The sequence below is a fragment of the Pipistrellus hanaki genome, assembly GCF_964339955.1.
Source record: "Pipistrellus hanaki genome assembly, chromosome: 15".
In the NCBI taxonomy this organism is placed as follows: Eukaryota; Metazoa; Chordata; class Mammalia; order Chiroptera; family Vespertilionidae; genus Pipistrellus; species Pipistrellus hanaki.
In genome coordinates this window covers 12,064,686-12,081,766 of record NC_140517.1, presented here as the reverse complement: position 1 = coordinate 12,081,766, position 17,081 = coordinate 12,064,686, and the positions used below count along the sequence as shown (strand labels likewise).

The following is a 17,081-nucleotide window of genomic DNA, read 5'->3' as shown; positions in this document are numbered from 1 at the left end:
CCTGGAGGGGCCCTGAAGCATAGCTGTTTTCAGCTGAGCTGCCACATCATTACTGGAAATAAAAGACAGAAATGTATTTTCTTCCAAATTTCCTGTAGTTTGCATTTAAGACTTAATGTTTTAGTCCACCAGACAAATATGGTTCATGCTGAGGTTTCTCTGTATTAGTAATAGTCAGCATATCAGATTTTCCATTTATAAATTGTCATCCCAAACAAGCATCTTCCCTCCCAAGCCTTTCCTTTACTGCTGTCACTGGAGCTGAACTTGAAGTTACTTTTACATTTTCACTTACAATTTTTGACCCACTGACCTAACGGATCCTCTCAGCAACCTAATAAGTGCTCCGTGTCCCAGTGTCTCATACATCCAGGTGACAGATCAAACACACTGTGCCTCTGGAGAATCACAGGGAAGAGCAGAGCAGGGTAGCTCCGTGAGCTGTCACTTTCCATGTATGTCCTTATGATGAATAGACGCGTCAAGGCCAAATTTTGCTGCTAATTTAACCAGTTGGCTGCAGAATTGCAAGGCAAGAAATAATAGATATGTTTCATTTGATCTCATTAGTATTCTCTGACTTAATAACTTTGCAAATGGAATCACTTTGCAAACTAAATATAGAAGAGTTATTAACATGGTCTGGTTTCTAAGCAACCGTTTCATTAAGAAAAGCTCCACTTGGGAAACACATCTGTTTGTCAGGAAGGTTTCCGCTGTCATCACATAAATCCGTGGTGAGAAAGCCACGGCCACATGTGATTAGTAATTCCTCGTTGTGAGAAGGTCAACAGGGGGCACTAAACAGAGGGAGCCATCTGTTTCGATCTGTCCTAGTCCCTGAAGCTTGTTATCACGAAATGATTCCGTTTTGCTAAACAAGCCACATAATTTAAAAAAAAAAACACATTATCTTCTGATGATAAAAGCAATAACTGTTTATACAAAAAAAAAAAAAGTAAAAAGTCTAAGAAAAAAAGCACAAATAAGAAAATAAAGAGCATTCGACTTTTTGACAACTTCATGTTAGATCTTACTTAATCCCACAGCAAAAAAAAGAAAATTATTTGAAAACCAGTGGTCTAAAAATAACTCCATGTGGTTTTACCTTTTTCAATTGGAATTAGAATAATTTTTTATTTTTTATTTTTTTTTTGTAATGGCTCAGGGCTGTGTGCTGGATGACTGAGTGTAGAGATTTGTACAGATAGCCAAACATACTCACTGCCTTTCATGAAAACAGTCTCAAAAAGAGATAGCATCCTCTGACAGTGGTGAGGAGAAGATACTGAAAAGTTGTGTGGTATGACACATCACATATGACACATGTTATAAAACTTCTTTGCTAGGTCAGATAGATGGCCTAAGATAGTGATTTTTCAAATCCTTTTTTTTAAGTAGCAGATCTTTGTTTTCATGCAAAGTCTTTAGAGGAGGCTCAATGAGAGAAAGAAAAGCAGAGTCCTCTGGTTAGAGTGGGGTTGATGGTGCTCCGGGGCCCCCCACCCCATTCCTTTGTCACTGACCCCAAGTGCCTGTTAAACACAGGCATTCATGGAGTCCTTCCGGTCTGCAGGCCCCATTCTGCCACAGCACTGGCTGCTTTCTTGTTCCCCGTCATGAACACGCTTCTTCCCATGTCTATTAGGTTAATTTCTAATCATCCACCAGGTCTCAGCTTATCTCTGCCAGGTAAAATGGCCCAGACAGGCTCTCTTATCACGATGTGCCTTTTCTTCACAGCATATTTCAAAATTTTTGTGTGATTATTTGATGAATATTTACGCCCTTCATGTCCTCTCCCACTCCAGCTATATATTCCATGAAGGCAGTGAATGACTCAGTGCCTCCCAGATAGTAAGTGCTCAGTAAATATTTGTTAAATAAATGAATAAATCTTTTAAATCAATAATTTAAAAAAAATCAATATCCAAAGATATTTTGCAAGCCCCAGCCAATGTGGCTCAGTTGGTTGGGTGTTGTCCTGCACACTGAAAGGTTGCTGATTCAATTTCCAGTCAGGTCACATATCTGGGTTTCAGGCTTGGTTTCTGGTGCGGGGAAGCCAATCCATGTTTTGCTATCACATTGATTTTTTTTTTTCCCCCTCTCTCTCCTTCTCCCTTGCTCTCTTCTCTAAAAACCAATAAAAAATAAAATGTAAAAAAAAAAAAATCTTTAAAAAAAATGATATTTTACAATTCTTTCCGTCCCTATCTAAGGACATGCCCTGGCAGGTGGATGGGAGAGATGACCTAATTAGTAGGTCTTGGGTAGCTCAATGCTTGTGATCCGTTCCCTGAGGCTCATTTTGTTCCCAACCTCCCAGCTTCTTCAGGGACAGCCGAGATACCACAAGGTCAGGAAACATAACCAAGATTAAAAGTCAAATGTAAGAGTCTAAAAATGAGTTGCCAAACTGTACAAATACCATTTAACTGCACTTTCCACTACTGCCCGAGGTCTCGACATGACCAAAGAGGAAGAAATTAATACCTCAGTTAAAAATGTTAAACTTATGATTCAGCAACAAAAGGAACTGTGTCACGGTTAGTAAAAAATATAACTGAGCTTATTATGTATGTGAACATTTTCAAGAATCATCGTAATCACATCCGATAAAATTAAGAATTTTCAATTGTATTTGAAATGAAGCGTAATGTAGGCTTCTTGCTCTTTAGTTTGGAAGAGAAAGGTAAGAACAGGGTGTCCCTCCAGCTGTTACAGCAAAGTAGTTCCAATAACATGAACTGATTCTTTAGAGAGTAAAGGAATACTGTACTTAAAGTCTAATGATGAACTTGCTATTTCACTTGTGACTCTCTCACTATTTTATCATCCTTAACTTATCTTCAAATTCCAACTTCACTAAAGAAAGGGTGACTCCAGGGCAAAATTTCAGTAGCTGCTCTTCAGGGACGGTACTGATGCCTCCTTAATGGTTTGTAGACATTTAAGCAACTGACACTAACCAAAGGTGTCTCACAATTGCCTTCTTGGTAGTGAATCTGACTATGACACCTGGTTTAACATACATAGGGAGGTAAAGGATTTGAAATTAGCTCTGGAAACGAAGAAATTAAGAAGTATTTCATTGTTTAGCTGAAAATGTCAGGATTTACTGATTCCATGGCTTAATTTTACTTTCTGCAAGAGCAGAAGCCATGATGATTTGAGAAAGGCAAGAAAATACTGTAGAGAGAGGAGGGAAGTAAAGAGAGGGATAAGAGAACCTTGGCTCTGGAGTTGACTCCAGACTTCATCACTCACTGGTTGGCCTTTTACTGGTAACAACCTATGAGCTTTGTTCTTTGTTTTGTTTTGTTTTGTTTTTTGTCTGAAAAATGGGGAGGTACATTGATTCTTATAGGGGTATGGTAAGGGCTAAATGAAACAATGTTAAGTTACATCTGATATGTGGTTGGTGATTAGCAAATCATGAGGGAAAATAAGAACAAAGGGAATATACAATAAATAATAAGTATCAACAAGCATCAAATCCAGGAAGCCCACCCCCAAGACATGACGGATGGGCTGGTAACAACCACAAGCCTTTAAAGGCTTCCTAGAGCCCACAGAGGAGCTCAGGTATCTTGGCATCTCAACAGCCCAATCCCACCCTTCCCCTTCACGCCCATTTGCTCCACTAACAACTTGAACTGCCTCCCTTCCTATACCCTTGCCCCTCCTTTGAACATCTTCCTACCTTTGCTTTTCTTCCAGTCTTAATCCCATCACTCCATCTCCACATGTCTAAATCTTGGTCATCACTTCAAAGTCCTAAGAGCTCCATGAAAAACTACTTTTCTGAACGTTTTGAAAAAATCCTCACCCAATGATATTTTCCCATTGATTTTAGAGAGAGTGAAAGACAGAGAGAAATATCGATGTGCGAGAAATACTCCCCCTGACCAGGGATCGGGCCAGGGAGAAGCCTACAACCAACGTATGTGCCCTTTACTGGAATCGAACCTGGGAGGGACTCAGCTATGGCTACTTTTCTGAATTTTTAAGGTTTATTTTTAAAATGCACAATTCAGTGGTTTTTAGTATATTTATAAGATTATGCAATGATCACTAATTCCAAAACATTTTCATTAGTCTCCCAAAGAAATCTCATATCCATTACCAGTCACTCCCCACCCTTCTCTCCTCCCATACACTGGCAACCACTAATCTACTTTCTATGATGGATTTGTCAATTCTGGACATTTCATACGAATGGAATCATGCAATATGTAGTCTTTTGGTTTTTAAATTCTTTCACTTACCATGTTTTCAAGGTTTACCCATTTTGTAGCACGAATCAGTACTTCATTCCTTTTTCTTGCCACGTAATATTCTATTGTATAGCTACACCACATTTTTTTTAAATCCATTCATTGAGTGATGGGTATTTAGGTTGCTTCTATTTTATTTTGGGAGGGTGATTACAAATAATGTGGTGATGAGAATTCATAAGCTTTTATGTGGACACGTGTTTTCATTTCTCTTGGGTATTTATCTAGGAGTGGAATTGATGGGTCATGTGGTAATTGTTTAACTTTTTGGAAACTGTCAGACTGTTTTCCAGAGCAGCTGCACTGTTCCACATTTCCCCCAGCAGTGCATGAGGGTTCTGATTTCTCTGCGGCCTCCTAATTTATATTATTTTAATGTAAGTTATTTTTAAATGTTATTTGTTGGCACAAGAAATGCAACAAGTATATAAAAAATTCTATAAGAGAACCACACGTTTACATAGCCCAGAATTTCAAGCAACTGCATAAATCCCAGGATTGATTTCTGAAGCCTCTTTCCTGATGCTCCTAAAACGATGGGGATGCCCTGAATTGCATGTGCTGAAATTATTATGTCCATCATTGGGAAGCAGGGCTGGCCGTGTGAGCTAACATACTCTCATACTCCACAGAAGATGAGTTTCAAAGATGCACACAGAGCCCGAGCTGGTTTGGCTCAGTGGCTAAAGCACTGGCCTTCGGACTGAAGGGTCCCAGGTTTGATTCCAGTCAAAGGGCACCTACCTCAGTTACATGCTTTATCCCCCCCCATCCACACCCTGGTAGGAGCATGCACAGGAGGCAACCAATCAATGTGCCTCTCTCATATCAATGTTTCTCTCTGTCTCTCCTCTTTTCCACCTTTCTAAAAATCAATAGGGAAAATGAGGATTAACAAATATAGAGATTGTTTAAAATATGATACTGAACCACACACACAATCAAACAAATCTGAATGAGGTCAGCATATTATTAAATTCTAGAAAGGGCTGATTTATAGTGAAACTATTTCCCGATTACTTAGAAATTACACCAAAAATGCAAGCAATAAATGAAACTGTTGATAAGGTGGACTTCATTAAAAGTAAAAAGTTCTGTGCTTTAAATGACATTAGTGAGAGAAAAGACAACACACAGAATGGCAAACAATATTTGCAACTTATATACTTGGCAAAAAATCTGTTTCCAGAATTCATAAGCAACTCTTAAAACTTAATAATAAAAAGACAAATAACCCAATTTTAAAATGGGCAAATAATCTAAAAAGACATTTCTTTAAAGAAGAAATACAAAGGACATATTCTCATAAAAGGATGCTCAATTAGAGAAATGAAAATGAAAATCACAATGAGATACCACCTTCCACCCACTGACAAGGGAATTAAAAACACAGACAATTACAAGTATTGGCGATGATGTAGAGAAATTGGAACCTTCACACACTGCTGATGGGAAAGCAAAATGGTGCAGCAACTTTGGAAAACAGTTTTGCAGTTCCTCAAAAGGATACACAGAGTTACTATATGACCCAGCAATTCCAACTGTAGGTATATATCCAGGAGAAATGAAAACATGTCCACACAGCAACTCATACATTTAAAATAACCAAAAGTGAAAATAACTCGAATGAACATCAACTTATGAATAGATAAACAATATAGCTAGTTTATCAATACAATGAATTATTTTTCAGCCTCAAAAAAGTAATGAAGTGCCAATCCATGCTACAACATGAATGGACCTCAAAAACATTAATGTTCAGTAAGAGTAGCCAGACACAAAAGATCACACATTGTATGATTCTATTTATAGGAAATGTCCAGAATAGGCAAACCCATAGAAACAAAGAATAGATTAGTGGTTGCTAGGGACTAGGGGAAGTAAGAAATACAAGAGACTGATAATGGGTACCAAGTTTCTTTCTGAGATGATGAAAGGTTCTAAAATTAGATAGTGGTGATAGTTGCACAACTTTCTAAATATACTAAGAACCACTGACCTGCACATTATAAATTGGTGAATTTTACATATGCAGATTGTTTTAGAAATGGGGATAATCATGTCTAACTTCCCAGAACTACTTCAAGAATTGACTTAGATAGCATGTATGAGAGACATCGGCTCAATGCTCACTCGTTAATTAGGTGGTACAGAAACCAGGTTAGGACATAAAAGACATCTTCCCATGTCAAGGACATAAATGGAGATGATAAACTTCACAGGGCTGCATTCCAAACCTCAGTGCCAGATCCAATTAGATGGTCCTTCAAGGGATAGAATTATTTTCAGTTAATGGTTTCCCAACTTACTTTATTTGAGGTAGAAATCTGAGAATGAGATAGGGAGTTCAGTCTCTGACAAGTTAAGATTTGTAATCCTGCCCAGTTGAAACGCTGTAAAAACAATTTCACCTTGTGTCTACCTTCCCCTTCGGGCCCTTTGCCTTTCCTTTCCTTGGCCCTTTTGTCAGAAATGGAAACTCTCCTCTGAAAGGAAGAGGTGGAAGAGTTAGTGCGATTTGTTGGGGCATGTCAGGATGTCTAGATTCTCCTCACTACACACACTGGCTTACTTCCACCTTCATGCTTGGCTCAGAGCCTAGGGGTTTTGTTGCTTTCTTTCTTTCTTTCTTTCTTTCTCAATGAGCCTGGTAGTCTTATCCAGAGATCCTTTTGACACCGATGGGGATCGCTTGGATCCCTGAAATACAGCTGTCTCTGGTGCTGCTTTCAAAATGTCCTTTAAATAACTGAAAGTAACTGAGAAGACGCAGAGCCACAATATGATAAATAACCTGGTTATAATATCTTATTTAAGAATACCACTTATTTACTCATCACATTAATTACTAAACACCTATTTCAAAACTGAAATGTGAAAATGCCCAAAACATGGATTATAAATTATGGGACTCTAAAGGACAAAGTTTAACTCTAATTTTTGAAAAGAGAACTTGTACATTTTACCTTTTATACTTCCTTGCCATTAAATTTTTTTTAAAAAATAATAAGAACATATTAACTTCTCTGGCTGGGTGGCTCAGTTGGTTGGAGCATCATCCTGTACACCAAAATGTTTTGGGTTCGATTCCCAGTCAGGGCACATACCTACGTTGCAGATTTGATCCCTGGTTGGGGCACCTACAGGAGGCAACTGATTGATGTTTCTCTTACATCAATGTTTCTCTCTCTCTCTCTCTCTCTCTCTCTCTCTCTCTCTCTCTCTCTCTCTCTCCCGTCTCTCTCTCTCTCTCTCTCTCTTTAAAAACTCAAACAACAACAACAATATATCCTCAGGTAAGGATTAAAAAAATAATATATTAACCTGTGTAATAATAATAATGATAAAACAATGAATAAAAGAATACATAAGGAGTCTAAAAAAGGAAGACACTAAATGGTATTGGTCTAAGATTAAGTCTTCCATTTATAAACTCTGGATTGTAACTGAAACTCAGCTACTTGGTATATAATTCTCTGTTGCAGAAGCTGCTGAGTACCTGGGGCAGCTAAATCAACCATCACTTTCTTTTCTTTTCTTTTCTTTTTTTAATATATATTTTATTGATTTTTTACAGAGAGGAAGGGAGAGGGATAGAGAGTTAGAAACATCGATGAGAGAGAATCATCAACCAGCTGCCTCCTGCACACCCCTCACTGGGGATGTGCCCGCAACCAAGGTACGTGTCCTTGACGGGAATCGAACCTGGGACCTTTTCTTTCTTTTTTTTAATATATTTTTATTGATTTTTTACAGAGCGGAAGGGAGAGAGATAGAGAGCTAGAAACATCGATGAGAGAGAAACATCGACCAGCTGCCTCTTGCATACCCCCTACCGGGGATGTGCCCGCAACCAATGTACATGCTCTTGACCGGAATCGAACCTGGGACCTTTCAGTCCGCAGACCGACGCTCTACCACTGAACCAAACCGGCTTCAGCAAACCTGGGAACCTTTTCGTCTGCAGACCGACGCTCACTGAGCCAAACCGGTTTCGGCAACCATCACTTTCTTATGAGGACTAAAAGGAGATGTAGACAATCTTCCATAAAATTAAAATCTAATTCACACATAAGAAATTCCTACATCAGGCATCAATTTAATTCTTATTTAATTCTCCTCTAATCCATGCCTAGACTGCCAAGTGGTAAGAAATTACCAAAAAATAAAAATAAAAATTCAAAGACAAAACAAAAAAGAAATCCAAATATCAATAAATTAAGCAAAAGGCACATTGTAATTTGCATATGGAGCCATTTAGGCAGCCTAGAAGAGAAAAACATTAAACACACACACACAAACACACTCCCCCAAACTAATGCTACTGGAACCACAGCCAAGAGCTCCTAATACCGTAGGACATCTGCCAGGGGGCTGGTCTTATCTGACTGGAAGTCCAGAATGGCTTGGCTCCTGGAGCGCGTTAGGCCTGGGCAAAGGACATTGGCAATGCAGGTGGGAAAATTCAGTTCTTTCCTTTCTTAATGGGAAATTCACCTAAGGCCTTGGCCTATAAGTGTATGTTACAAACACCAAAAACATCAATTAATTCAAACTTGCCTATCGAGGGGAGCTGAGAACAGAAATTACACCTCTACCTCCCATGTTCTTCATCACCAAATTAGCGACTAACTGATTAGCACACCAATTAAAATTACTAAATACAAACACAAAACCAACAGTTGAGATTTTTATAGCGGACCCTCGGGGCTAATGAGCTCAGTGGGTTAATCAGCTAAGAAGTTCACTCTAAACAGCAACATTGCCGCGTTAGAATGACACAAGGCGGTTTCCCAAAACCCAGCCCTAAAAAAAAAAATATCAATGAGAAACATCTTCACAGCTTTACAGTATTACAGTTTCCCAGGACAAGTACAAGATGACTTTTTTCTGAGCCTTACTCAGTATAGGCATTTTAATTATAGGCACTTCATTGATTTATTTAATTCCAGTAAGTACTATGATTGTCATGTGGTTTCCTGAGCTTTATCGGGCCTCCAGACTTAACTCAGTTCCTGGACTCTTTGGCTTCTCAGCTGCAGGTAATTATTTTCTCTCCTGAAACCTTCTATTCTTTCAGTTTCTGCTCTCACCTAGTTAACCTTTTACCTTTTTGGGTGGTCATTTTGCTTTTTAACCTAGTCACAACAACTCTCTGTTCAAACATCCAAAGTGCTTTATTCAAAGTAATGTCCATCGCAGGCTACACATTTTCCCCATCTTTCATGTAATTTGTGGATACCGTCCCAATAGAACTTTTCTTATTTTGAGACAAACCATTCAGAGACCCAATTCTCCACTTCTTCGTACATTTTGAAGTACTGCTCAGAAAGTGTGCCATCGATCAGAACTAGTGGTAATCTGAAGGAGCAAGTTCTGGTGAATATGGCGGATGGGTTAATACTTTCCAGGCAAGATCTTTTAATGTGTTTTTAACTGGTTTTGAAGTGTGTGATGGTGCGTTATCATGAAGCAAAATTACTTTGCCGTGTTTTCTGATCCATTCAGGTCATTTTACAATCGAAGTGTGGTTCAAATTGATTATTTGTTGTTGGTAGCGATCAGTATTAAACGTTTCACCCAGTTTTAGAAGCTCATGGTAGACCTCACCTTCCTGATCCCACCAAACATAGAGCATCGTCTTCTTTCTGAAGTGATTTGGCCTTGCAGTCGATGTTGATGGTTGACCTGGATCAATCCATGATTTTGTGTGTTTGGGATTCTCAAAATAAATCCACTTTTCATTATCAGTCACAATTCGATGCAAAAAAAGACTTTCGTGCCACTGAAGCAACATTTTAGTGATGACTTTTCGGTTTTCCATTTGTCTTTCATTCAGTTGATGTGGCACCCAGTTCCCTTCCTTTAAAATCTTTCCCATTGTAAACGACCGGACATTGTTTGCTGAGCAACATTTAATCTTTCTGCAAGTTGTTTTTGAGTTTGACATGCATCTTCATTCAATAATGCTTGTAATGGTTGGTCTTCAAACTTTTTCGGTTGATTTGGACATTCTTAGTCTTTCACATTGAAATCATCACCTTTAAAGCGTTTAAACCAGCGTTCACAAGTATCTTGAGATGGAGCATGTTCATCATAAGCTTCCCGAAGCATATGATAACTTTTTATTCAAAATAAAGAATTAAAACTTCCCGCAAATGCTCTCTCTTTTATTGGCACAAAATTCGACACCTTTAAGCGTAAACATATCTATGTTAATACCTTCAGCAAATTTGACATATGAAGCTTTGAAGCTGGCTGTCAATACAACAAAATAGCATATATATCAAATCACATATATATATCAACATATGTGTAACTCCATCTATTGAAAAAATCCCCATTTTTAACTAGTACACCTGGTAAATAAAGTCCTTGCTAGGAGACAGAAAGTTAGACAGAATAATCAGCAGCCTTGTGGCTCCATGACTTTAGAGATTTTGTGCAAATACACATGAAAGATTTTTTGGTCCACACACTCAAAGTTCTTAAATCAGGACTAACTTACCCTGGATAGCAGACAGATATACAAAGGCATCTTCATGCTCCAAGTTCTCCAAGAATATCTGGAACCACAAAATACAGCAGTGGTGTGACTCACAAAGAGCAGCTTCAAAAGAATACACGCTTTGCTTATTTATCTTATAGCTAGACCCTGGTCTGACTTTTAAAGTCTTGTGGGGAAAACACTATATAAGTTTGGAGTCCCATTTTTATAAAAATTAAGAAAGGGTAATGATTAAGAGAAGTAGTCAAGCATGCACTAGAGTACGCTTGGAAACCAAAATCTGGAGGAGCAGTCCTCACCATTTTTCCCTTCACAGTCCAGGCGGGAAAACGTTCGCAATATGACATGACAGACTACAAGCCATGACACACAAAAGGTCAGGTTTGGGGTTATGTTCAGTTAATGGCACATTTGCTGTAATTTGATCCTTTTCTCTTACACTTAGAAAGCATATGCAAGACAGAAACATTATTATTGGGATAACTTTAAATCTGTTCTAATTTGTTTTAAAATCTTTTCCAAATTTCAGTACTTCATCTGACATTAGTAATAAATGACTCTCAACACATCTTACAATTTAGGAACTCATCAGGGTGTGTCAACTGCTATGGGTACTGCTTTTCCAGAAGACATGACAATGACATACTGGTTGTAGGCCCTAACGTGAGGGCGGGAGAAAGATAGTGGCCGTGAGCCCACGTGTCTCCTGCTTGGTGTCTAGGGGAAGATGGGGGTGCCTGTTCCATGCGTAGTGATGCATCCTCTGTTAGTATAGCGATTCTTGATATTAATTGATACTGCTGGTCTCAGCATGTGCAGCATGTTAGGGAAAGCCTAAGATTAGCTCATTTGGGAAGATGGCCAGTTGGAAGGGGTGGGGATCATGTAGGAAGTAAAGGAAGCTTAATCCACGGTAGTGGCTATGGGAATAAAGAGGAAGAAGTTGATTTGAAACGTTTCTTGGAAAAAGAATTGACAGGACCTTGATGACCTGTTATGTACAGCAGATGAAGATTAAATACATTTTTTAAAATCCCAAAGATGTTCGATTAATTCACCATCTAAATAGGGGTATGAAGGGATTTTTTTTGATGATTACTCAAAGAAGATATAAAACAATGTTTTCAGCAATATTTTAATGACAACAGATCCTTGGCCCATTTCCATTCCTCGATTTTCTCACCTACAAAATGGGGGACAATACCAATATTGCAGTAGTTATGAGGACTACAGACAACGTCTGAAAAGTATAGGGTTTGTCTCAATAAATAGCAATTATTATTATACTGTTGAATCTAATACTTCAGTGACTAAAAATAAATGGTTTCAATCAGAATTGCAATTCTAATGGCCTAGCCATATGGAAGAGATAATAACAACAGCTAACCTTTATTTGATGCTCATTATGTGCCTCTTACTATAATTGGTGCTTTACATGGATGGTTTTATTTTATTTAATTAATTAATTTATTTTTAATATATATTTTATTGATTTTTTACAGAGAGGAAGAGAGAGATAGAGAATTAGAAACATTGATGAGAGAGAATCATTGACCAGCTGCCTCCTGCACACCCCCCACCGGGGATGTGCCCACAACCAAGGTACCTGCCCCTGACTGAAATCGAACCTGAGACCTTTCAGTCTGCAGGCCGAAGCTCTATCCACTGAGCCAAACCAGCTTCGGCTGGATGATTTTATTTTAAATCTTTCAATATAAAGTGGGCCCTCCTTTTAAAAATTTAGAAACTGCGGCTCAGAAAGTTTAAGTGGCTTGTCCAAGAAACTGATCTAGAATTTACTCAGTAGTCTCTAGATCAGCCGTCGTCAACCGGTGATCTGTGACCACTGGTGGTCCGTGAGGTCCAAAAAGTTGGCGACCGCTGCTCTAGATCATTTGCTCTTAACCCATACTGAGGTCAGGATAATTTCCAAAAAGAGAGAAGATTCCTGCTAAGCATATATGTTCTCCCACATAAATCTGTGATATAAAGAAAACCGTGTGTATTTTTTTCACTGTGATGGAGGGAGTAGAGGGCAGGAGACCCAGTTCTAATGCCCCTTCTCTGGGAATTTGCTCATTCTGTTCCAGCCCCTCTTCTTTCATCTGCTCAGACTTTACTTGTTTGTTAAGGCCATATCAAGAGATACTTCCTCCAGAGTTTAACTCTCTCCTTTCCCCGACTGTCCACAGCATTTCTTGCCTGTAAAAATTCCGGTACTCTGCCCTAGCTGGTTTGGCTCAGTGGATAGAGCATCGGCCTGGGAACTCAAGGGTCTCAGGTTCAATTCAGGTCAAGGGCATGTACCTTTGTTGCGGCATCTCCCCAGTAGGGGTTATGCAGGAAGCAACTGATCAGCGTTTCTCCCTCATCGATGTTTCTAACTCTCTCTCCCTCTCCCTTTCCCTTCCTTTCTGTAAAAAAAAAAAAAAATCAATAAAATATATTTTAAAAATTCTGGTACTCTATTCATGTTCAGTTTAGCCTTGTGAGATTATTTGGGTCTCTCCTCTGTCTAAGACTTGCCTCCTCAGACAATTACAAGTTCCCTGCAAGTAATCCAGGACAGGCCTTGATACACAGTAAGACACTGGGAAGCTGGCCCTCCCATATGTCTGTTTCTGGAGGGTGCTCTCCTCACCTTGAGAAGCTTCTCTTGCGCCTCGAGGGCTCTTGCTTCCCTCTGTTCTATCCAGCGAGAAAGAGTCCGCAGGGCAGCAGCCCGTGTTGGAATTTGAGGGTCGTAAGCAGATAAAAGAACTTCCTGGAGCTGTTCTGTGGTTATGCTTCCAGATTTCTGGTTTGCAGTAGTGCTTGGCTCACTGACCTCCTGAGGAATGAGCGGAGCACTGGACTTCAGGCCCGTCTGACTGGATTTCTCATGGCTTTGCTGCTGTTCGAGGTGGGTGACAGACACATCAGTGAATCTTTCGTGACTGGTTTGTTGCCGCTCTTCTATCTTCCTTTCTGGATCCTTTTTGCTCAGGGTACTCTGGGCAGCCACACTGACAGCCTCGGTGGAAAAGGCTCCATGGGTAGAGATGGTGATGCGGAGGTCAGCAGCGAGTTCTTGGATGACAGGGTCTGGGTGTGTGTTGGAGACCCTCTCCAACAGAGGCAGCAATTGCTTCAGGGCAGCAAAATCACTTGACTTCAACTACAAAATGAAATGGAAAAATGGCAAATGCTAACATGACTTGAACATAAGGCAACGCATCCTGAGTAAAAGGGGCGGGGAGAAAATCTTGTTGCTGGTGTAATCAGCAGACAGCCTGAGTCTAGCACTAATAGCCACTGTTGAGCAATTACAACAAAAAACATTTATTGAATACTTATCATTTTTATAGGTCCTTTTCTAAATTAACAAATACATCAGTAATGCAGATTATTGTTCTTAAGTTTTACGATCTGATGAGTATTAACATGGCATCTTATGGTTTTAATTTGCATTAGCCAAACTAATAGTGTTGCTAGACATCCTTCCATGTTTATTAGCAATCAGCATTTCTTTTTCTGTCAACAGCCTGTTTACATCCTTTGTACCCACTTATCCCTTAAACTGTTTATCTCTACAGCTATTCTTACCAAATCAGATTTTTTAAACTGTCACCCAAGGATATTTTCCATTGATTTTTAGAAAGAGTGAAAGAAAGAGGGAATGACAGCGAGAAATATCAATGTGAAAGAAATTCATTGACTGGTTGCCTCCTGCACGCTCCCCAACCAGGGCCTGGGCCAGGGAGGAGCCTGCAACTGAGGTACGTGTCCTTGACTAGAATCAAATCCAGGACCCTCTATCCATTGAGCCAAACTGGCTAGAACCCAAGTCATATTTTAATACCCAATCATATGATAAAAATTATTTTCCAGATTAATGTATTTTTTACTTTTATTATATTTTTAGTGTGCCTTCTGCCATAAAAAGATGAGTTCCTATTGGCAAAATAGTTAGTGCCTGACACATAGTAAGTACTATGTAAATGTTTTAAAAATAAATACAGTAAACAAAACACACATTCATGTCCCTATGATCTAACTACAATGATTATCTACATTTTATTTTTTTAGTAAATTTATTGGGGTGGCATTGGAGAACATGATCATATAGGTTTCAGGTGTGGTGTTTTATCTCTATTTTAAACAGGAGGAAATTGAAGCACAGAACATTTAAGTACCATGTCCAAGGCCACAGGGTAAGATGTGAACTCAACAAGTCTGGCTAATATCCTACATGGTCTCACTTGGATAAATGTTCTTAATTAAATTATCTAACGAGGCTAGGTAGCATACGATGGCACCACAGGTCGGGAAAGGAATGGGACAATAACTGGCTAAAGGGAATTTCTGCTAGAAATCAGGAGTGAAAATTACATGAGATTTTATTTTTTCCAGAAGCTTTGTTCTAATAATTTCATAGTCCTCACTAGGAAAGGTACATGTAGAAAACAAAAATCAGTTGTAATCTTTTCCTGTTTGAAAATACTGAGGAAATTATCATATGAAACTTCATGAGGCCCTGATAATTTGAAAACTTTGCAGTTTTATGTTTTTTCTGTTAATCTTCATGAAGGATATTTTATCTATTGATTTACTTTATTTTATTTTATTTTATTTTTTTAGAGACAGTGGAAGAGATGGGGAGAAACACAAAGAGGGAAACATCGATGTGAGAAAGATATCGACGAATGCCTCCCACACATGCTGGGAATCGAGCCTGCAACCAAGGTATGTGCTCTTGACCAGAATCAAACCCAAGACCCGCTGAGCCAAACAGGCTGGGCAAAATATTGCAATTCTTAAATCCTTTTTAGAACAAGGCAGGATATTTATTACTTATTCATTCATTTGTTTCATTATCCAACAAACATCCAATTAACCAACTAACTATCTTTGCAAGATCTATATAATGTTCTCATTTTATATTATAAGTCCACAAATTGTTACTGCTCACTTTCCCCACCACTTTCCTCCAAATTAAGTGAAAACTTGAGGTACATGACAGGTTTGTACCTGTAGAATTTCACCATACACTCTCCTCAAAATTCTTTGTTTAAACCATTACAAACTAATGCAAATTTGGCATAAAGTAGAATTTCTAGTTTTGCAACATATGTCAGATTATCTTCATGTGTAAAACAACTGACCATTTTTGTGTTATTGTATCTTAAGGAAGAGAGTATGTATGTCTAGAGTAAAGGTATGTGTTACCTAAGAAAAAGGTCAATTTTATCAGGAATTTATGTGGAACTGAACGATATTTTAGAATAATTTTGCTAGTGTTATCATTATGTTAAACATCATTCAGTGCCTCTCTAGTATCATGGATCTTTGTGTGTGTGTTGTTTTTTTTCTTTATGCATCTGAAATGGGAATATCTACAGTACATGGACTCTTTTTCATTTCCATTATATAAAATTTCTTTAAAAAATTTATACAATACAAAACGAATAGACTTATGGAAAAGAGAACCCAGAAATAGACCTACAAAAATATAGTAAACTGATCTTTGACAAAGAAGCAAAGGCAATACAATGAAGAAAAGACAGACTTTTCAACAAATGATGATGGAATGATTGGACATTCATGTGCAGAAAAGAAAAAAAAGAATTTAGACACAGACCTTACACCTTCACAAAAATTAACTCAAAAAGATCATAGACTGTAAAATGCAAAACTATGAAGTTCCTATAAGATAATATAGGAGAAAAATCTTTATGACCTTGAATATGGAGATGACTTTTTTTATTAAATACCAAATAAAAGGAACCCAAGAAAGAAATAATTAATCAGCTAGACTTCATTAAAATTAAAAACTTCTGTTCTTGACACTGCAGAAGACAATGTCAAGAAAAAGAGAAGACAAGCCACAGGCCAGGAAGAAATATTTGCAAACGGCATATCTGATTAAAGAAACTTATTCAAAATATACAAAGAACTCTTAAAACTCAACAATGAGTAAACAAACAACCGAATTAAAAATAGGCAAAAGATCTCAACAGACACTTCACCAAAGAAGATGCACAGATATACAGCATATGAAGAGATGCTAAATATCCTATATCAAGGCATTTCAAATTAAAATAATAAGATACCACTATACACCTACTAGAAATTATTTAATACTAAAAAGAAATGGGTTATCAAACCACAAAAGACATGGAGGAACCTTAAATACATATTACTAAGTAAAAGAAACCAGCCTGGAAAGGCTACACAGTGTATGCTTTCAACCATGTAACAATCTGAGAAAGGCAAAACTGTAGAGACAGTAGAAAGATCAGTGGTTGTCAGGG

General features: G+C 38.2%; 2 protein-coding genes across 2 annotated transcripts in view; one reads left to right on the top strand and one right to left on the bottom strand.

Moving 5' to 3' along the window:
• Window positions 1-17,081, top strand: part of TMED6 (transmembrane p24 trafficking protein 6) — a 328,748-nt gene that overhangs the window by 245,314 nt on the left and 66,353 nt on the right. The gene's annotated exons all lie outside the window — the stretch shown is intronic.
• Window positions 1-17,081, bottom strand: part of TANGO6 (transport and golgi organization 6 homolog) — a 134,570-nt gene that overhangs the window by 65,051 nt on the left and 52,438 nt on the right. The window contains exons 13-14 of the mRNA XM_084861016.1: window positions 13,430-13,945; window positions 10,789-10,846 (exon numbers count right to left, since the gene is read on the bottom strand). Coding sequence (XP_084717142.1) covers window positions 10,789-10,846; window positions 13,430-13,945 — 574 coding nt within the window. The remainder of the gene's footprint in view (window positions 1-10,788; window positions 10,847-13,429; window positions 13,946-17,081) is intronic.